This window comes from Crotalus tigris, unplaced genomic scaffold (assembly GCF_016545835.1).
Source record: "Crotalus tigris isolate CLP2741 ecotype Arizona unplaced genomic scaffold, ASM1654583v1 scf7180000017754.2947050, whole genome shotgun sequence".
In the NCBI taxonomy this organism is placed as follows: Eukaryota; Metazoa; Chordata; class Lepidosauria; order Squamata; family Viperidae; genus Crotalus; species Crotalus tigris.
The window spans coordinates 2,253,197-2,275,634 of NW_024096616.1; the positions used below are offsets into that span (position 1 = coordinate 2,253,197).

At 39.0% G+C, this 22,438-nt stretch overlaps 1 protein-coding gene across 2 annotated transcripts in view; it reads left to right on the plus strand.

The window, feature by feature from the left end:
* The first annotated feature begins 216 nt into the window (after window positions 1–216).
* Window positions 217–22,438, plus strand: part of SYNPO (synaptopodin) — an 89,622-nt gene continuing 67,400 nt past the window's right edge. Inside the window, exons 1-2 of one of the 2 annotated variants that reach the window (XM_039340895.1) lie at window positions 217–351; window positions 18,133–18,646. In XM_039340895.1, the coding sequence (XP_039196829.1) occupies window positions 18,226–18,646 (421 nt within the window). In that variant the 5' untranslated portion in view covers window positions 217–351; window positions 18,133–18,225. Of the gene's footprint in view, window positions 352–8,181; window positions 8,240–18,132; window positions 18,647–22,438 lie in introns of those variants that run through there. The other variant, XM_039340896.1, reaches the window with a different exon arrangement.

The window sequence follows — 22,438 nt, forward strand, 5'->3', positions numbered from 1 at the left end:
CCAGAGTGTGTTTTCAGAATGCTAAGCATGGGCTGCATGTACACTTTTGAAGTAAGCCCTTTCAAAATATAGATGCCTAATGTCTTCAGTATGGGCGAAATATACCATATGCTGCAAAAGAAAAGGGCCTCTGTGCTATTAAAGTTTCAGCTCGGCCCTTCTCCTCCCTCTCCTCTCACCTCCCCCCCCCCACTCTTCCTTCCTCTGCTCCAGCTCAAGCAACTAGGAGGGAGCGGAGAAAGAAGAAAAGAGACCCAGTTGCTCCGAGATTCAGACGGAGGTGGATGGAGAAGGGACGTTTCTGCTTGCAGGCACAGCAGCAGCCCAGAAAGCATCATTTTACTGCTGCAGGTAAGAGAGCAGAGCAGAAACTAGAGGGCAAACTTTACTTAGGGCAAAAAGTTGGAACTTGACCTGGGGGCGGTAGGTGGGAAAGTGCAGACGTTAAATGCAGACAGATATTTGGTGTGCTTCACAAAGGTATGGGAGGGAGACAGATGGGAGAACTGTATTTCTCTATCTCAACAGAATCATACTATTGGACAAGGGTCAGGGATGCCTTCTTCGTAGACACTGTTTCATCAGCAGCATTAGACATATTATTTTCTTTCCCTTGCCTCTCTCACCTGGATTGTACCTCCTTTTCAGCAGGACTTTGAGATCCCTAAAGTTTTCCTTCGTTCAGGATCATCCTGCCTCCTCTTTGGGAGCAGAAAGGTTTCCTGTCAAAGATTTGCATCGTTGGGATACATATACTGTACATCAGCATCATTCATACTTTAAAATATGCCTCTCATTAGGTGAGAGCAATGGAATAAAATTGGGGAATATCACAGTGGTTGGCAGGAACCACTCGGCACAGTGCTCTGGCATCTGTTTACCTGATGAAATATCATGTAAGTGTGCGTGCATGCGCACACTCATGCATGAAGTGTGTTTTATGTTTAAACAAGAGAAAAGAAAAGGACCATCTTTAGTATGAGATGCAGGCCAGAATCCAGCTTCATGCCACTATGCGCAATATCCGTTCTACTACATTTAATTTTTTTATAAAAAAGGTTAAAAGGCACTAGTATGGCCCATTGGGCTCACTAACTTTGCAAATAGTTATTATCACTGGTAGGGTTGTATTATAAATCATTCCACAAAGGGCAAAAGTAAGTACTAGTCAATTAATTGGAGGCATTCTCTGTGAAAAATGTATGCAGAATATCAACCCAACTTAACTTCACCACCCTCCTCCTCCTCCTCCTCCTCCTCCTCCTCCTCCTCCTCCTCCTCCTCCTCCTCCTTTTTTTCCAAACTTAAGATGGTTTAAAGGATTCTACCTGTTTTTTTTGGAATGGCCTGGAAGCATCCCTTCCCCTTTGGGGGCACTTGAGGGTGTTGATATGTGTCATCCTGATAAAAGGCCTTTTCTGGTCACTGTTAAACCAGCAGTGTCCTTTGACATGCCTGACATGTCAGCAAACTGCAGTAGCTGTTGGCAGAAAAGAACTGGATTTAAAAAAAAAAAAAAAAAAAAAAGATGGAGTGGAAAAAAATATCTAGAGTTGGGAATAGCACAAAGAAAGGTTAAAACTACCATGCCAGAAACTCTAAAAAGCAGCATTTTCTGGAATTGTATTTGTGGTTGTTTGGTTTCACTTTCTTTCATAATCATATTAATAAAAAATACAATGGTACAGATGATTCCAAAGAGAAATATCTCCAATTCTAAAATCATTCATTCATTCATTCATTCAATTCATTCATAATACAAATTCTCCAGGGTTTTTCTGCTAAACCATGCAATTAGTCCAACTAATTTAATTCTTTCCAGCTCCATATTTGACAAAAATTATGCCTTTGAAATGCTATCATGAATGTGGGGCTGTGGAAGAACTGAGAGATATCTAGTCACTACTGGAGACAAATACATTTAGATCAAATAAATGAGTTCTATTGTTTGAACGGTGTGAAAACCATCTTCTACTCCTTTTGATCTATCTTTCTCTTTCTCTGGTCTTCTCATTTTTCCTTAAAGGCTATCATTGTTTCATGGATCCAGTTTTCAACAGAACTGACAGAGCTGGAATTACCTCTCATTTCCTCTCCAGAGATAATTATATTTATTTAAACATGGCTAGTCCAGACAGCCACCAGGAACCAACATTGACTCAAAGGCACAACCTCTCTATTTTAATATGTTATTTATTCAATGTATCTCTATCACATTTTTATAAGAAAGAAATTAGCATGTACAAAATTTAATTAAATCTTTCTTCATTCCACTTTCTGCCCAATGTACCTCAGAATGGAGTCCATAATACTTCTTGCATGTGTCCGTATGACAGATCACTTCAGCCCTGCATGTTCAGTTGGGCTGAGAGAAAATAATTGAGCAAAAGATATCTAATACACTTTTTTTTTCCTCCTGGCACCTTTTTTATTAAAAAGTTTTTATTTTCCATTTATACAAAATACAATTCAATTAAAATAAATTCCTAACCACTGGTACCGCCTTTCCATTCCCCCCAGGCTGCGTCCACCCTCTCTAATCCTTCCCTACTTCCCTCCTCTTTCTCTCCTCCCCTCCTACTCTCTTCCCCTCCCCTTCTCCTCTAACCATCCTACTTCCTCCCTACTCCTTCCTCCCCTCTCATCCCTCTCACACACATGAACGCAGCATAGGGGAAATGCCCAAGCATTTAATACACTTTTGACTATAGATTTCTTAGTAATATCTGAGCCTGGTTATTTGCTTCCAGATATTTCAATACTCGACTAGGTAACATCTTCAGTGCAAGTTATAATATCTTGCCCTGAAAGATCTTTTTTGGGAGGGGGGGGGTAAGGGAAAAGATCAGTTCTCCTTGACAGTTCCTTCATTAGATATTTGTTTTCTGCCTGTTTGTCTGGGGTTGATCTCTGCTTATCTGAGTATTAGCTGCTAGAGACCTGTGTGTCTTAGTCTTTTTCTTTCCTTTCTACATTTTTTTAATTGTTATTTTTGAATGGTATATAAACATTACTTATCTCTATATGTGCCTACTTCATTCAAGGAACCACCAAGGAGAAGACCACACCTTCACTAAAAATGGGAGGCAGCAAACTCCAAATTCACTTGCACTGATGATGTTATCTAGTTGGGTAATGAAACATCCACAAACAAACAACCAAGCTCAGAGAATACCAAGAACTCCACAGTTCAGCTCTGAGCTACATATATTTTATTCTACTGAAACTATTGGTTAAAGGGGAATTTGACTTGGAATCCTAGGTCTAAATCCAATAACTTAACTGTAACTGCATTGGCCCAATATCTTTGTGAAGTAGATTAAGTTAGGAGAGTGTTCAAAGTCACACACATAAACTATAATATCTAAACAAATATCTCAAGTTTGCCCTATGTCCATAGTATAACAAATCTAATCTAAATATCTGGCTGATGTGTGACCAGCCATAATAATCGGAGCAATGTATATCCTGATACAATACCTTTAGTATTATTAAAAAAACAACAAATCTGCCCATCCCAGGACCTTGAGAATGGTCAAAAGTGCCAAATCCAATCTAAACATCTGGCTGACTGTGTGACCAACCATAGTAACAGAAATCCTTAAGATATGGGTAACAATGACAAAGGTAATTTTACCCAAACTGGAAGAACATAGATAAACCATCTGAGGCTGAGCAAATTTGATTTGTGCTATAGATGCTAGCTGGATGCTGAAAGCCAAAAATGGTTTCAGAAATGCTGTGAAATTCTTTGGGAGCAATTGTATTTTAATTTAGGACAAATGAGACACCACCTCATTATTTTGACAAATGAACCACCAACTATACCCATGTCTGGATTAAAATTCAATTAATTTGTTCTTACCCAGACTATACCAGTTCCAAGTATCTGTCCAGCACTTCCAGTAGCATTTCAGGATTAGTTGAAAACAAGAAATAGAGTTGATGAAATTTCACCAAAATTCCAGCTCCCTCTAGTGAAAAATGACACAGAAAAAGTGAGTTCTGTAACACTTTATAACAAAAGTACTATACATGTGCACAAATCATAGAACTTGCCTTTAAAAAGAGAGCAATAACATCATACTATGGTGTTTCCAACTTTAATGCAGGTTGATAATATTTCAGAATACTATGTTAATGGATTTTGTTAGGACTGGTACAATCAATAGGATTGTGTATATTCTAAGGGGAAATGTCATCCTTGCATTGTTGTCCATCAAAAGAACTAGCTTGTTCAATTCCATAGTCCATCCATCAGCAAGATTGATATGGGCAATAATAATCTTTGTTGATTTAGTCATCCAGATATTGATTATCCTACATGTACTCTACCCAATGCAAAGAGTTGAGTCACATGGGTGCAGTAAGGTCTTCGCCAAAATGTCAGAATCTCGCCTATCCATTCAGTAAACATTTGTACAATGATATCCACTACCTCTTCAGAAATATTTCTAGAGATTAAATGGCCTGGACAAATTACAATGAGCTTTTCCTGTTTTTCCCCAAAGTGAAGAACATGTTCAGGCATTTCCCAAGCTTTCTTTTCTGAAGGCATAAATATTTCATATCAGTCATCACCAATGGCACAACCTCCCCATCTGTTTGTCAGAGAAAACAATGTGTAATTATTTTAAAACCAGCATGCTTCTTTGAAATGTAATAGTACTGGATGAGATCTTTGTTTCAAGGCTTATATTCCTTATGGACAGCTACAGAGGTCATGCTACTCTGTGGCCCCATTAACGCCTGTCACACTATCCTATTTCCATTCTAAATATATGTTAGGCCTATTAGACTAGGCCATAGTCAATCCATCACAAGACAGAAATACCAAGCCATAAAGTTCCTTCATATTGTCTTTGGGCTTCCTCAGTCTGGTGCTCTGCAGATAAATTGGATTTAATTTCCATCAATTAATTACTTTCCTATTTTGGCATTTGTTCTATGATTCCCACTGTTACAATGGCGTTGTTAAAGTTTGAGTTTATGTGTTTATGCATATTCTGTTTCTTAAACACTAGACATTCTTTATAACATTAAAGCCCATTTCAAATTGACTTGTTCCAAATTTCCAACTTTCTCATCTTGAAAAAACTGCATGTGCAGAGAGAGGAAGCAGATCTGGTAATTTGTGTGGAGCATGGTAGCAAGAGTCCGATGCCTCTGGAATGCACCAAATTTGGGAAGGCTGATACAGTTTGCAATAACAGGTTAGGGAGATTAATGTTTTGATTAAAAAAAAAAGGTTATGGCCTGTAGATCTCCATGTCATGACTTCTCTGATGGATGGGAATTTTTCTCCCACTCTCTGGCTAACCCACCCATTGGTAAAAAGCCAATCAAGGGTTGGGCTCAGTAAGCTTGTCCATTCTGGAAGTGGGTGTGAAGACCACATGTTTGGCAAGGTGCTGGAGGCTGTAAATGGAATTGAATTAATCTAGCTATCTTAGTCTCTTGCCCATAGTTTCCTTTGTGTTGTGTTCCAGAGACCTTTCCTTTCCAATGCATTTTCTGATTTTATGAGAAATTACAGTAACGATAAACGTATGTCGAAAAGTGAAAAGAAATGGGGTAGACAAGTAGAAAGTGACTAGAATGTTCTCAGTTTGGAAAGACACCTGGAGCGAGGCAATAAGAGCATGTGTAGGAGAAGAAAAGCAATATTTCATTTTTAAACAATCTCTGCTGCTCTGGTCCCTCTTTTTCCAAGTTTTAAAAGCAACACTGAATACTTCCTCAGATCACATTACTGGATAAGCATGCAAGCTTAATGAAATCCAGGGCATTTAGGGCTAATGCAACACAAGCCAGACACCATCACAGTCCCCTCAACTTCCTTTTATGGTGCACCCTTTGCCCCATCCCCCTGCAGCTGTTGCCGGCACCCCTGATCTCCTCTGTTGCCGAGCTGGGGCTGCACAAGAGCAATAAACAAATTGGAGACAGTGTGATTGGAAAGATACTAGATTTTGGAATTATATCTGGAACCTTCTTTTTTTTAAATAGTAACTGTAGAGCATGAATCCATATCCAGTGTATACGTGCGTACATGTGCATATACTTAATGATATTTATGAGACTTGGAGAAGCATAACAACTAACAAAAGGGAGGTGAGCTAAAGTAATATCAGCAGTTATATACATACTTCCCACAACCTTTCATTTTCAGTGGTTCACATAAACTGCACTCTGGGTTTTTTGGTCCTTTCCACTAACAATAAATAAAACTGAATAAATATCCACTTGTAGAGAAAATCCATTGGAAATATCTTTATGTTTAAGTATTTAAAATCTTTTGAGCAGCTACCTATTTTGGGTTATTTAGACAAATTATATTTCAACCCCAGTGGGTTCCATTCACAATGCCACCATATTGGTTTGGGACAACTAAACCTACTCCTTTATACTCAGTACAAATCTCCATGTGGCAGAGACACTCTGTGTTAACTGACGTTTAATAATGGGTGACTGGGAAGAATTAGGGTGAAACAGCCAATAGCTCATTAAATCTATCTTGCCATCAAAGTCCACCAGAATTCCAGTTTCTTTGTGATTGGGAAACACTGAAAGATTTTAGCTGGCATAGTAGGATCAGACATAGAACTGTCTATATACTGTTTCTGGTATAAACCACAAACTGTGTAGAGGAAGTGGAAGATTCAATCAAAAATATAATTGATTCAGTCTTAGTTCTGGATCTGATTAAGATAACTAGTATCACTTTCATCTTCTTAATTTCTTAGGCCCACAGTTTAGTGGGAACAAGGTAACTTGGCACATACGAGCTAACTATTAACCACAATACTATTACTACAAGTACATAAACGTGGTAGAAATAGCTCGTTCATTTTTCCATTTTCTTGGAATGAGTTTATTTCCTCTCATAGTTTTTACAAAAAAGAAAAGCAGAGTGAGTTTCTCCAAATCAAGGGACTTGTGTCTCTTTTCCCAGAGAGGGGAAAAAACGGCTTGTAGTACAAGCTACAACTCCTTGAAACCTGCTCAACTGAAAGGGTTAGGATTAAAACTTGGCAAATGAAACCATAATCAGGATGCTTTTAAGACTACTCCATATGTGAATTTATTCTTGCTACTTTACTCTTTAGCCTGAGCAACTTTGTTTCCTGGCCACGCCTAATTTTTGAAAGCCTTCATCACAGTACACAAAACAGAATATAGTCATCTCTGTCCCATAATACTACATCCTGTACACCAGGGATTTCCAACCTTGGCAACTTTAAGACTTGTGGTCTTCAACTCCCTGAATTCCCCAACCAGCCATGAAGCTGGGGAATTCTGGGAGCTGAAGTCCACAAGTTTTAAAGTTGCCAAGATTGGAGACTTCTGCTGTACACTGTAGAGTCCTTTCAGGCATGAAGATGGCCAAGTATCCTCCCCCCAGGAGGGCTGCTAGAGAGCAGGGTTATATGGAGCTTCCCTCTATTTTAAGAGCAGCCCAGTTCAAGTCTGGTTGAAAGACAAAGTACAATGGAAAGCAAAATGCTTTCCTTTGCCCATCAATAAGTAGTACTTGGACAATAGGCATACCTTAAATTTGCAATAATGGCAAATATCTGTAGTTCGGGTATAGGATGAGGGTGAAGGTTATTCTCTGAGTTTGTGGATTAGTTTCTGAAGTTTCATTACCAGGCTAGGTAACATCTTCAGCAGAGTTTAGGGGATGTCAATTCTATTTATATGGAGTTCAGGTATGGGTGTGTCAAGTGAGGGTCTTGTGACAGGTCAGCTTTGAGTCATCAATGAGTCACAGACTCATCACAAGCCTGTCATTGATGACTCATACCTGACCCATCACAAGACCCTTACTTGACACACCCACACCTGAAGCCCTTATAATCAGAACGCTGACAGTGACATCCCCTAAACTCTGCTGAAGATATAGCCTGGTAACGAAACCTTCGGAAACCAATCCACAAGCTCAGAGAACGAACCTTCACTCTCATACTGTAAATTCTTCCACACAAGGTTATTGCAATAGTTTGAAAGCTACTTTGGAACCTCCTGTACCCATGATGTCAGCAGCTGGGCTGATTGTGGCTGGCAGTGTAGTTGAACCACCATAAAGCTAGGTGCTAGTGGTGGATTTTAATGTTGAGCTCTATTTTACTATCACAGAAAACTTTTATCTCTTCTCACTCTTTTTGAACTTCAGGACTTGCTAGACTGATGACCCCAGCCCTGTGAACAAGCTTCCCCTCCCTCCAATGCTTGAGAAGTGAGTCTTTATTCCATTTTTTCTTCCCTCTTTGGTGCAGAGATGGCATGATGGGTCTTTCATTGCTAGAGGATCTGCAGCACCTTGGAGCAAGCATTAATTTTCTCACATTGTTCACAGCATTACAAGTTCATAAGTGAGGAAATCATGAATTACCTTTGGCTCCTGACCAGAGGACACCTCTGTAGAGATAATATTAGCACCCCACCCTGCTGAGGCAATTTTCTTTCAATTTAGCAGTACAGTTCAAGTGGCTGAGCTTCTAAGTTTGCCATTTGTGGGAGTTGAAGCTCAGTCAGGTGTGAACCAGGTCAGTTCCCAGTGCAGGAAATCCAGTCTCCTTGGGTCTCTCCCTCTAAGCTTCTCTAGAGGCTAGATGTTCTTGCCCCAATCTTCAGGATGGTTTTTTTCTAAATCTTTTCTGCCGCACAATCAAAATAGTGGCAAGACAAGAGTAGGGTTGGAGAGGCAGCACTCTGACACGGAGCTTCCTTATTTGATCAGCTGAGGGCTGATTGCCTCAGGTTGACCTCGATTCTCCTCAAGGGTTGCAGAGAGGACAATTGTAGGTCCTTTCAACAAAGGTAGAACAATAATATAGCACTTTTTAAGGTTGCCAAATCAGAAAGACTGAAGGTACCAGATTTTTGGTAACTGACAACAATAGTAATTTGAAGGTATACTGTATAGTATTTCTATTTTAATTATTCCTGAATTTGTATTTATACCTATACATTGGCATAGGCATATTACGCATACTTGTGTCTCTGTATATCTATCTGCACCCTCTTTAATTCTCTTTTTTCAGTGATGCGTTTCTTCTTTTCCAAAAGTGTGTTTATCCCATCAAATCTTAGTAGCCTAGGACAAAAGCTATCAAGCAGTTCCTGAAAGTTCTTGAGGAAATGAATAAAGCAGTTTTCTGGATGCTGCTGACACTTTTACTACCTCTACCTAAGAGTTGTCACCAAAGCCATATTGTAGAAACTTTTTATACTTTATTTCTTTCAAAGGGAAAGATGATGTAAGGGAGGTCTTACCAGAAAGTCAGGAATTTCTAGCAAGGCTCAGTGGAGGAACTGCTGTTATGCTACCACAGATGGAAAACATCAGGCGAAAGGAAGCCTGTCAACTCTGGCTGCCCTCAGATCTTATTCAGAGCTACACCTGGAAAGGCATCTTGGAGGCATCAGTTCTTCTATCACTTCACATTGGCTGCCTTTCACTCACCTGGCGGCTGAGATGACTGCCTTTTGAAGTGACCCCTGGCACTTATAAAAGCAATCAAATGTCACCCATTTCATTTCCACTTAACTTCTACTTTTCTTAAGCCTTCGTCAACAGTCAAATCTTTGGCTGTGGGGAGATTTTCCTCTGGGTATTGTTAGATATAGCCAGTGTTTTTTTCTTAAAAAAAAAAAAAGGTGCCGGAACTCACACACGTCATACAACCCGCCTTGCCTACCCTACAAGGTTCCATCCAAAAAAGGTGCCGGAACTCCGTTCTGGGCGTTCTATGACAAAAAAAGCCCTGGATATAGCTACAGTTCCATGCAGGGAGGAAACTGAGCCCTCCTGCCATGCAACCAACAACAGCAGCAGCAGCAACAACAACAACAACAATAAAAAGTTGGAATGTAACACAAGGCTTCCTATATTGCCAGTCCCAACTCCCTTCCCTTGCAAATAGGAGTCAATCCACTTCTACACATGTGATGATATAACAGGGATTACTTTGGCGTATGAACTCAAGACTAAAGATGATGAGAAGGCATAATTAGTTATCTTCCTTGCCATTTTGAATTCTGGTCAATGCTCAGTATGGGAGAAGAGCAATGTAGACCATGCATTTCTGACAGGTTTTTTTTTTTAATACCCAAGCATTTACAATATTTTTAATAATATTTGTCAGAGTTTGGGACTCTACTATCCACACCTGTAATGGATAGTATTCAGAAAATTGTCTCCCATAGGAGCATTTTTATAAATATTGACTGGTGGATAATTACTGAAAATAACTTTTTAATATTATTTTAATATGCTGACATTATTAGAGGATGGCAATAAGCTTGGCAACTTTTCTTTTTTTCAGTCATCGCCTTTCATTGTCTGTAATGCTGACATATTACAGTCTTATTAATAATTGGATCAGGCATTTGCCTGTCGAAAATATTCTGACACATTTTTCAAGAACCTGGCTTATCATTAGAAAAGCCTGCCAGCCACGATCCATCCATTCTCTAGAAAACTGTATTCACTTGGTTGAGTCATTTGGCTGAGATTGGCAGCTGTTTATCAAATAAATGGTACCTCAACAGTAGTAACTGCGAGACGGATATTGGAGTGCTAAGGGAAAATCACTTAAATATCAATCAAACTAGAGCTGGAAGAGACCTTGGAGGTCTTCTAGTCCAGCCCTCTGCTCAAGCAGGAGAACCTACCTATACCATTTCAGACAACTGACTGTCCAGTCTCTTCTTAAAAATCTTCAGTGATGGAGCAGCCACAAGTTCTGGAGGCAGGCTGTTCCACTGGTTAATTGTCCTCACTGTTAGGAAGTTTCTCCTTAATTCCAGGTTGCTTCTCTCCTTGATTAGATATGAGTCAGCAGTGTGCTGCAGCTGCCCAAAAAGCCAATGCAGTCCTAGGCTGCATTAACAAAGGGATAGAATCATGATCACGTGAAGTGTTAATGCCACTTTATAATGCCTTGGTAAAGCCACACTTGGAATACTGCATCCAGTTTTGGTCACCACAGTGTAAAAAACATGTTGAAACTCTGGAAAGAGTGCAAAGAAGAGCAACAAAGATGATTAGGCTAAAACATATAAAGAACTGGAATTGGTGGAATAGGATATGTCTAGTTTAATGAAGAGAAGGACTAGGGCTGACATGATAGCAGTGTTCCAACATTAAGGGGTTGCCACAAAGAAGAGGGAGTCCACCTATTCTCCAAAGCACCTGAAGGTAGGACAAGAAGCAAAGGATAGAAACTAACCAAAGAGAAAAGCAACCTAGAACTAAGGAAAAATTTCCTGAGAGTTAGGACATTTAATCAGTAGAACAACCTGCCTCCAGAAGTTGTGAACTCCAACACTGGAAGTTTTTAAGAAGAGACCGGACAGCCATTTGTCTGAAATGATATAGGGTATAGGGTATGGGGTTTCCTGCCTATGTCATAGAATCATAGAGTTGGAAGGTAGCTTAGAGATCTAGCTGAATCCAGAGCTGCCCAGAGCAGGAGCCCTCGGGCTATCCCAAACACATGGTTGCCCAACCTTGGTTTGAAAACCACTCATGATGAAACATATGCAATTCCCGGAAATAACCTGTTTTACTGCTTAATAGCTCTGAAGGTCAGGACACTCCTCTTTATTTCAAGTTTGGATTTCTCTCTGTATGACTTCCACCCACTGGTTCTTGTCCTAGCCTCAGGAGTTATGGAGAATAGATCCACACCCTCTTCCTTGTGATGGGCTTTAGAGGAAGCACTGCTGTTTCTCCCACTTCAAGGTACATCTGTACATGACTGCATTTTTAATTAATTGTTCTTCATACTACCATATAGGCTGGGATGAACTTCCACCTGGAAAAATTCTTGCTGCAGAAAACTATATCACGTTCACTGCATGGCTGTTATGTTTAAAAGATAGGTTTGAGATAAATTTCAGGCTTCAGCATTTGTTCTCTGCATTTTGGGAAGGCAAAATTAGCCCAGCTGTTCCTATTGTAAGAGGTGCCTTCCTAATTCCTGACTCTGTTTGTTGGATAATCTGCAGCTTTAACAAGCATAAATGCTCTGCTTCTTCCTCCAGGCAGTCTGAAGAGAGACATAGTATTATGGAAAAGTATAGTATTAAGAAAGTTGCTCCTGGAGTACTGTGACATCTCCTTGTACACTCTACATAAGTAGCCATAATAGAAAGTTGCTTTTTTTAAATGCCAATTTTTTTTCACAAGATTCGGTAGCAAAGCACAGAGAGCACTAGTATCCTTAATCTAAAGTCCATTCTGGGATTCTAGCCTGTCATTTATGGGTTTCAATCAGGGCTTTTTTTGATATAGAATGCTCAGAACAGAGTTCCGGCACCTTTTTGGGATGGAACCTTGTAGGGTAGGCAAGGCAGGTTGTATGATGTGTGTGAGTTCCGGCACCTTTAAAAAAAAAAAAAAAAAGCGCTGGTTTTAATATTAATGGGTGAACATTCTACTGGACATCTCACTTTCCCCATCTGAGGGAGATATCTAGATAAGAAACTTTTTAACAGCTCTTTCTCTCCCCATTTGGTTCCTGTCAAGGAATAAATGTGTAGGAAGTGAGAAGTTATCTTCCGTAGTCCTTTTGGAAGAGGCTCTATTCATACTTTGCCCGAATATAATGCAACATCAATATGCTACGGCATATTGCATATGTGCTACTGCTACTCAGGAGATTAGAGAAGGACTTATGTAATTGTCCTACAATTCTCTACAAAGAAAGTGCCTCTGAGGTCCTTATTGCAGTTCTTTTAATCTAGAATTAGACAGTTCAGTGCTTGCAAGCACCTCTGTACTCCCCAGGTTTGCCTTACTCCTTTCTATGCATTTCAAAATGGGAAATTAGCATAGCACAAAGCAAAATATCAGATTCTAAATAACATTTTCATTTACCAGAATCAAAAAAAGACCATTTGCCTTCTACTAAATGGCCGTATTAATCTACCCCACGGCAGCCAGTTTGTAGACCACTATGACAAGCTCTTAAAGTTCCTTGGTATCCACTGACCTAAGGAATTGACTATTTCATGCCAAACTATTAGCAGAGAGCTGGGGACCCGTCAGTCCAGAGGTCATGCTTTAGACCTTTGCCTACAGAACCTTTTTAAAGGAGACGTGCTATTGCAGAAGCCAAAGCAAATGCACAATAGCCAGCTCCACGTGTATTGCCCAATCTGGCTTTAATCAGGATTATCAGGTGCAGTAATTAGTCTGGAACCAGAGAGGGAACACTTCAAATGTTGGCCTGGGATTTAGTTAAATGGTCACCCTAGCTTCTGTAATAGTGCTATTCTATAGCCCAGAAAGTCTTCTGAAGCATTAGATTTCCTTCCCAGGCGGTACACCAACAATAACAAAAATAAGTTGCAGATTCACAAGTCGAATTGAGTCATTGAGGCCTTTAAGCTGGTCGCTGTCTTATTATTGACAACCAGGTTATTATTGCCAGCATAAATTGAAGGTTATATTTTGACCTCCTTTGGGGAATGTTGGAATATCAGTGAAATAAATAAATAAATAAATAAATAAATGATACAGAGGACGAGATGACACTATTCACACATATGATAGCAGCTTTAAGTCCTATGTATCACTCAGCAGCGCACATGCATGACATGGACACATGCATGGCAATACTGGGCATCCTTTTTCTTCTTGCAACATAGTCATGCAGGGCATGAGGTGGCTGGATGCCCTGCTTTTCGTTAAGTGGAAGAAAGAAAACCAAAGAAGAAGATTCCTAATTGAATCTCAATGATCAAGCAAGCTCATAAGGCATAAATTGCCTTTAGCATTGGGTTTATTCTGTGGATGCCTTTGTGGAGAAAAATGAGGGGTCAGCCAATCATCTTCCTCCCCCTTTTCCTCCCATTATGGACATGCAACTTAGATGAATGATTTTGGGGGAGCCCGTCTGCTTCTCCGTTTCAAACCACTTCTGCTTCTCAAAGTGAGGAGATCAGCAAAGCTGGGTTGGCAGAAAACTTTCGTGGCTTGAACTGCACTGTCCTCTCTGTCCATCCCCATCCATCCTCCAAGAATGTCCGTTCTCAGTCACTGCCAGTTACTTGGTTTCTTTCCAGAGCAGTGGGTGACAAAGCCTAAGAAAATATACTTATCTTAAGATTGCACTTGGATGGGATAAAGAGAATAAAGAGAAAAATGCTAGTTCAGTGCTGCTACAGCTAGGAATAGCTTAAGCCTATTTCATCCATGGGCTGGGAACAAGATGAAAGCAATGTCAGGCAGACATGGCAGGAAAAGAGTGTTCCAGGGTGCCAGGGTTAGGTACAGGTGGGGACATGATTACAGATCTGCAATTGGTCTTTGTTATTGCAGATGTGCAGTCTGGGAAGGAAATCTTTCTGGGCTATAGAACAACACTATTACAGAAGCTAGGGTGAGCATTTATGAATAGATCAAGATGCCTAGCCTGCTGCTTGAAGATGAAAAATGGAACTCCTCAACACTAACAGATTTCCTGCAGGCTTTAAATCAGATGAAGAAATCCCTGCTGGGCAAACATCTGTGTGATGTTTGCTCAAATTTCAAATGGAAAACTGGAAGACAGAGAGGCCTTGAATTAAGCATTGGGCCCAGGCAACAAAGCTGGAATAGCTATAAAGCAGCTTTGGCTTGTTTATGTTTACATTGACTAATCATTGTGGTTTGTGCTGGGTTTTAAAATGATTGTACAAATATGTGATCACCGTGGGATCATTTAACAGTAAAGAGGAAAGATGGAATATTTAATTGATTAATAATTTATTTGGAGACAAGGTGATCTTAATAAGCAAACTAATATCTCCCATCTCCAAACTTGTGTTTGCATTTAACACAACTTACAGTATATTGCAAATAGGACTTCACAAAAACCTATTTGAGCTCTGTCTATCTATCTATCTATCTAATTTAGAAACTGCCCATCTCATAGAGCGATTGTAGGTGATGAACAAAAAGACATAAAACAGAAAAGCTATATATATAAATATTACAATAAAAATAGTCAAAAACAAGAGTAAAATAATTAAAATTCAAAATTAAAGTTGCCCATATTGTAGCATTTTCAAGGTATTTATAATTCAGTATGTAACTTCAAAAATGTTACATTCCACAAGTTGTCTCCCATTGGATAGTCAGCCCAGGTAATGCATAAATCGTAAGTATAGTATAGGGTATAGGTATCATGGTATAGGGCATGGGTGTCAAACTCGCCGCATCATGTGACATGTCATGACGTATCGCAACTTTTTTTGTATTGGTGGAGCTGGGGTGGGTGCGACCTCCATATGATACAACCAGCCTGCAGGCTGGCAGTTTGACACCCCTGGTATAGGGTTTCCTGCTTGACCAGGGCGTTGGACTAGAAGACCTCCAAAATCCCTTCCAGCTCTATTCTGATTGATTGATTGATAAAAAGCTTCATACTCAGTGCAGTTCATACACAGTTGACTATTCGGGTCTGCCATATTTGAATATTATCAGTATCACAGATCAATATTTTTTTCTAGTATTTTTTTCTTTTTTCAATATTTGTTCTGAGCACTAGTCACCCTGAGCAGATGACATTTTAAAACAAGCAGCTTCTTGAAAAATAATCTTTTTACACGCCTGAAAGCAAAAAGCTATGGGTATTCTATAAATATATTTCAAAATAAATTTCAGAAACAAAAATGGATTTACCAGTGCAAGGTTTTACAATGAAATTGATAAAAATTGCTGGTTATTCAAAAGGTCAGAGGTCAAATATGCTCCAAAAAATTGTCCGTTAGCCAAAAGTTAGCTAAAATTATTAATACATTACAGGTTGTTATGACTCGATAGCACTACCCTATCCTATTTTTTCCATGCAAACGTTACATAAGGTTATCACGTGGTTTCTATCCATACTAGTAAAAGCCCAACTTAATTTGTATAACATGCTTTCAGAAGATTGTGGTTGTTTTAACCATTTAATTGTGTCCGACTCTTTGCCACTTTATAAGCAAGTGCTCTCCATGCTACCCTGTCGAGCTCAGCTTCTTTCAGTTGTTGGATATATCAGATTTGATGTTATCAAACCAGCAAGTTCTTTGCTTGCCCCTTCTTCATGATCCAGTAACCATTCCCAGAATCATTCCCTTCTCCAATGAAATAGCACACATGACATGGCCAAGGTAAATCAAAATAGCTTTCAGAAGATATCTAGGATTTTAATCATTAACTTTTCTTTTTTGCAGCACTGGCTTTATTAGCTTTGTCTATTTTTTTAATCTCCTGCTAGAGAGACTTTGCACATTTTATCAAATCAGCTCCATTTCCCCCCCCCCCACACACACACCTAAACTTCTTTGAATACAAGCTAAGTGATGTGAATTGTCAAAGAAACAGAAGGAACTCTCAGTTAAGTGAGATTAAGGCTGCCAATCTAAAATGTATGGAATTTAGCACTCAACTTGAGTCATCAGTAGAGGTCCTTTGAGTGTTTTATCAATTTTTTTTCTTCTTAGAAAAAAAGCCACAAGTCTTGGAGAAGCAAAATTAACCATTATTTCCCCAATTTGCGGTAAAAGAATGTTACCATTGCATTACTGCATAGACTGATTTGAATCCTGTTCTATGCTCACTTTATCATTCTTAATACATCCATTACTTGTTATATCTTACACTATCTGCTAAAGATATCAAAATTGCTCTTCACCAAATTAATAGAATAGAAGGTATCCGATTGAAAAAAGGCTGGCTTGGTCTGCAGTCTAAAGAAGTCAATCTCGGCAACTTTAAGATATGTGAACTTCATGCTGGCTGGGGAATTGTGAAAACTGACACATCTTAATGTTGCCAAGGTTGAGAAACACTGACCTCAAGGAACTTGACAACTCCCACAATATAGTTTGGTGCCATACTTATTGAAAAGATGATATCATTCTGTACAAACTTGACATGTTCATGCAAGTCTACACAGCACTTACTACATGTATAGTGTAGCTATTCTGCAAAAGATTGAGGAGGCTTTAGTTAAAACATAACGTTAACATGAACATCTTGAATGTTCTTCACTTTTGTCTTTCAGTGGACACAATAAAAGAGCCAGAGTGTTTCCTGTCCCATTCAGCAAAATGCCATAGACAGAATATAATTCATACTGCTTCAGGCATATGGATAGGAGAGGTTGCTTCTCCTTCACCTCTGTGACAACTCATGTATGCTTTGCTGTTATTCTACACTAAATTTTGAAGTAGTTGGGATATAACAAGCTAAAGAAAAAGATGCTATCACTGAGAAAGTGCTAACCTAGCTGATTATAGTAACATTAGAAAATAATATTCTACGCTTCTATAACTATGACAAATCTGAGATATCAAATCTTCAAATCCTTTCTTTTCTAATCAGCAATTGTGAAATGAATGTCTGTATATATTTATATTTGTAAATGCAATATAATGGCTTAGATTGAGACTAAATTAGTCATGCTTTAGCTTTACTGAAATAGCTTCCATCTGGAAGATGAAAAACACTACAGTACAGGGCAGGATATACACATTTCATTAAGTCGCAAGTAGAAATATGAGTGGTTTCTGCTACTAAAAAGTTGACACTGGCTTCAACCATTTGAATGGATTATTTTATTTTAGTTAGGTTTTAGTTTCACTGAGAACAACCAACCATGATTAATTTAAGCCTTATTGTTCTTTAGGGCTATGGGGGCAGAAATGGATGTGAAAAAGGAAAATTGGCAACATTTTCCTTAATGCAAAATCATCTGCTTATATATGAAGATATTACTTTAAATTCACAGATTGAGTAGCTACGTAAAATAATGTAGACACATCTTTTGTGTGTGTTTGTATATTAAACACTGGTAAAAAAAGCTATTTGTTTCTTCTAAAATGCATCTATTTGGAAACTACCTTGGACCTAAACATGACAAGGAAAGTCCTGTCAGAAACTCTCCTTTGTTTGTCTTAACAATTTGAAGGCTGCAAAGGAATTAAAGAGAAATATGTCTGTTTTCCATCACTTAAATCCCAAATTCCTTTTTAAAATGCATCATGTGTTCTTGGTGCCATCTTATCCCTGCACTTAAGAGCTTTGTGGTCAGGCTTGTGAAAGGCTTATTGGACTGAAGGATATAATTTGCTTTTCTGCCTTCCCAGGCAATATCCAAGAAGAGTTGAAAATTGCAAAGAATTTTCATCTGAGGAAGAACAGCTCTGCCAAGCACTGAATATTATCCAACAAGAGGCAAAATGCTAAAAACGACCTTACAACCACCTTGTCTCCAACCTCAGCCCAACTTTGCAGGCTCCAGCAGAGTTGACCCAAATCCTCACATTATTAAGAAATCTAAGGTTGGCCCTGCAGAAGGCAAAAACTATTTGGCAAGGCTGCAAGGAACGGGAAACGATAGTAGCCATGGAGAGCAAGGAAGGAAAGAGTCAGCTGGAGAAAATCTCCAGAAGGAAACTTGGAGAGCCAATGGGAATGTCCTCCCCCACAAAAGCAATGACAGCAGGCCGGTGTCCAATGAGAAAGGAGGAGACTGTCCGTGGCCTGTTTCTGATGCGATGGATCCTGGGATTAGCAACAGGGATGATCAAAGTCAAGACTGGAAAGTGGTGAAAGTGAAACGAGTTCTGCTTTCTCCTGCCGAAGAACCTCGGAAAGCGAGTAAGTATGATCTCACTTTTTAATCCAGCTCCAGCTGTAAGAAAAGAGATAAGATAAACGTTTGCCAATCAATAATCAGTAAAAGTGCAGCCTCAAGAAGCAAGGATAGTAGAGGCAGGTCTAGGATACAGAGTCTTCACCCCACCCCCTTCCATGCATTCTTCCATGCAGGGGCTGGGAAAAAAGAAAAGTGGCCCTCTCAGTTCCACTGGAGTCAATGAGACTTTCTTGACTTTCCTGGTGCAAAGGTGGTTTTAAAGTGGGAAAGAAATAGAATAGCATAGAATAAAGAAGAATAAAGTAGAATAATAATAATAATGAAAAATCACTAAAAGCAAAAATCATGTGTCTGCGTAATTTCTGGAAGAAAGCAGTGTTAGCAAAAAGCTGTGTGAATGACCTAATGCATATTTAGAAACATTGTTTAAAAGTGAAACCTTCTATTCATTGTATTCCCATGAGAAATGGAGCTAACCTGTGAGAAACTATCTGAATGTTACACAAAGTAGATTCCATATACAATGTAAGATTCCATCTATGCTTCCTTTGTTCCTGAGAAAAAGAAACCTATAAAGCTTTAGTTTAGACCCTCCCCCTTGTTCAGAAATTTGCTGATTGTTAATCACTTCTGAACCTTTGCGCAAAAATAAAACCTCTCTGTTTCACCCTTGGAATTCGTGAAAGTCCTTTTTTTAAGGCTTTTATTTTTCCACAAGAGTTTGGCAAACAAATATGAAGCTGATCTCCTTCAGTATCGTTTTCTAGCATTAACCAGTCATCGTGAACCTTTTGCCACTCAGTTGTAAGTTCTTGCTGCTTTCAATGCAGCTTCAAATCAAAAGGACCCTGCTGTCTCAGGGATAAGGAAAGTATTAGTTTGCTTGGACTTTACCGGGTTAAATAACAATCACAATTTTCTAAAAAAAAAAAAAAAAAAAACACCCCACAGGATTTATTGGAAATGACTTCTTTAATATGGCTGAAAATATAGACTGGTGACTTGCTTTGCGAATTTGCATATGTGTGTGTATTAGAGAGAGAGAGAAGGAAGGACCAGGCAAGCTGTAGCTTCTAGTTGAATTACATCTGGTCAACAATATATCAGATGTGGCCCTAACATGATGCAGGTAGGCTTACAACCATTCAGTGACTGCTCAAAGTTACAGCAGCATTGAAAAAAGTGACTTATGACTGTTTTTCACACAGCTGTTGAAGCATACCCATGGTCACATGATCAAAATTTGAACGCTTGGCAACTGGCAACTTATGACAGTTGCAGCATCCTGGAGTCATGTGATCTCCTTTGGTGACCTTCTGACAAGACTAGCAAAGTCAACGGGAAAGCCAGATTGACTTGACAACCATGTTACTAACTTAACAACTGCAGTGATTCATTTAATAACTATGGCAAGAAAAGTCGTAAAGTGTGGCAAAGCTCACTTAACAACTGTCTTGCTTAGCACTGGAAATTGGGGTCTTGATTGTGGTCATAAGTTGAGGACTTTCTGTATCAGAAAGAGCTGCTAGTGTTACAGGGAAACAACACAGTAGCAAATTGTGAGATCTGCTGAGAATTATAAACTCGATGGTTAAGGTTTCCTGTATGAGCTTTAACTCTATTTCTAACCCAAGTAATTTTTTTAAAAAAGACTTGTAACACAATAAAGACTAACACATTTATTATGGCATATATACCGGTATATATATATGGACTCAAACCCACAATATCAAATACATGAATCATTTTCCAGTATTACCTAGAGGTAACGGTGATTAGGAAGTTCAGAAGGAAAAGAAATGTAGAAAAGTGTAAGGTGACAAAAAAAAGGACACTGAGTGGCTGTTGCTATTATCCAATTCAAAAACCTGAAATATAGTTGAATGTAAAGTGATTCCAAGATTGCTATTTTGTGCCAGCAACTCAAGGCAAATTCTTACACTTTCCCCATAAAATATAGGGTTGCTTACAACTTGTGATTCTAAATGTTAGCATATTGTGTGTAGTACTTGGTACTGGAAACCTATGGTATGGATTGTAGGCAGAAAGCTGGACATTTGTCTTTAAGGGAGGTGGGTGAAAAATAAACAAACATGTTGACCTCACAACAAAGGTTTGGTGAAAGTTCCTTCATATTAAGACAGTGGTTCTTAACCTGTGGGTCGGGACCCCATTTGGGGTCGAACGACTATTTCACGGGGGTCGCCAAACAACGCAGTCTGCCATTTTTTCCCCTTTTCCTTAGCTGTGCTACTCCCTTTTATTCCATTGGCTTTTGAAAGCCAATAGAATAGACTCTCTTGAATAGAATCTAATTCTATTGGCTTTCAAAAGCCAATAGGAATTGTCCAGGCTGTCTCTGCCCTGCTGAGCCCGCCAAAAGTCCCATTCTGCAAACGATGCTGCACCAGTTGAGTAGTCCTCGACTTATGACCGGTTGAGTAATCCTCGACTTACGACTGGTTGGGGGTCGCGGTATTAAAAGGGTTGAGAACCACTGTATTAAGAGGCTGACTAACATAAGACTCAGGTTGCTCTTTTCAATGGTTGTGTTGTGTATAAGGCATCTTTCTGCTCAGAAACAGTCACCAATCTTGTTTTTAGGATGCAAAAATTTGAAAGGGGTTTTGAATTATCATGAATATTTGTTCTGTCCTTGGATCCTCCTGCGACTTGTTAAATTAATTATATAATATTTATTTGCCTGTGTAATTTGATCTTCAACGTTAAGTCAAAGTCATCTGGATACTTTATTACTTTACAAATTAGACCTGGCATGGCATTTATAGTAAAATGTAATTATCTGTTCTTGTGTTAGATGACTTTTTCCCCCCTTTCTTTGATTTACTTCTAGAGTACGAAGATATAGAAAATAGGCTACCTGCCCAAATAAACTATGGAACTATAGGAGATGGGAGCATTTAATTCTAAGAAAAGACTACATTCTGGGCTATAACTATAGCCATAGATACAAACCCCCCACACATACAGACACACGCACACATTTTGGTAGCAATATAACAAAAGTATATTAGAACATAATCAGTACAAAAACTCTGAATAAAACCAAAAGCCAACCTAGTTCAGCATTATGTTTCCATGGGCCTTACTACAGCCCATCAGCAAGATCAATGCCAATTGCATAGTCCCAATTGTGTTCCTAGCAAGTGATACTAAGTGATATAAGGAAAGTTATTGAAGGTAAGGCAAGGTCCTAATACCCCCCAAGGTAGCATGAAAATCCTTAGCAAGGAAAATGGATATTCCACCTCTCAAGGGGTCTGTAAAAATGGTCCTAGCTAGTCTAATAGCTATATTTCCATCCTCTCTCTTGAATAAGTCCATTGTTGTGGATGGACTTTAAACCAGTCACCGATTAATGGACTTCCCCAGTTGGTAAAATCATTTTAAAGCTCTCATTGGTAATGCTGTGATTATTTTTTTTTCCATTTTTCCTTCCATTTCCTTCTTCCTTGCCTGCTGTCCTCATTAAGTGCTATTGGTATAATACAGTATATAACCTTAACATTTATGCATTTGTTAATTCCCTTTTAAAACTGTCCAGCTGGAAGTTGAAATATATTATTAGAGAGTTATGCATTATAAGAAAAAAAGATTTCTTTTCAGCTGCTGCCCTGAATTCCCCACCCCCCTTGAGTTATGGCTTTTCAAAAACAAAAGGAAAAAAAACAGTTTTTCTTGTCACCGTGCATATGTTTTATGTTTTGATCATTTGGACTATCAGTAAGAGAAGCAGGGAAATCCTCCAGGATTCTAAGCTAAGTCTAAGAGGG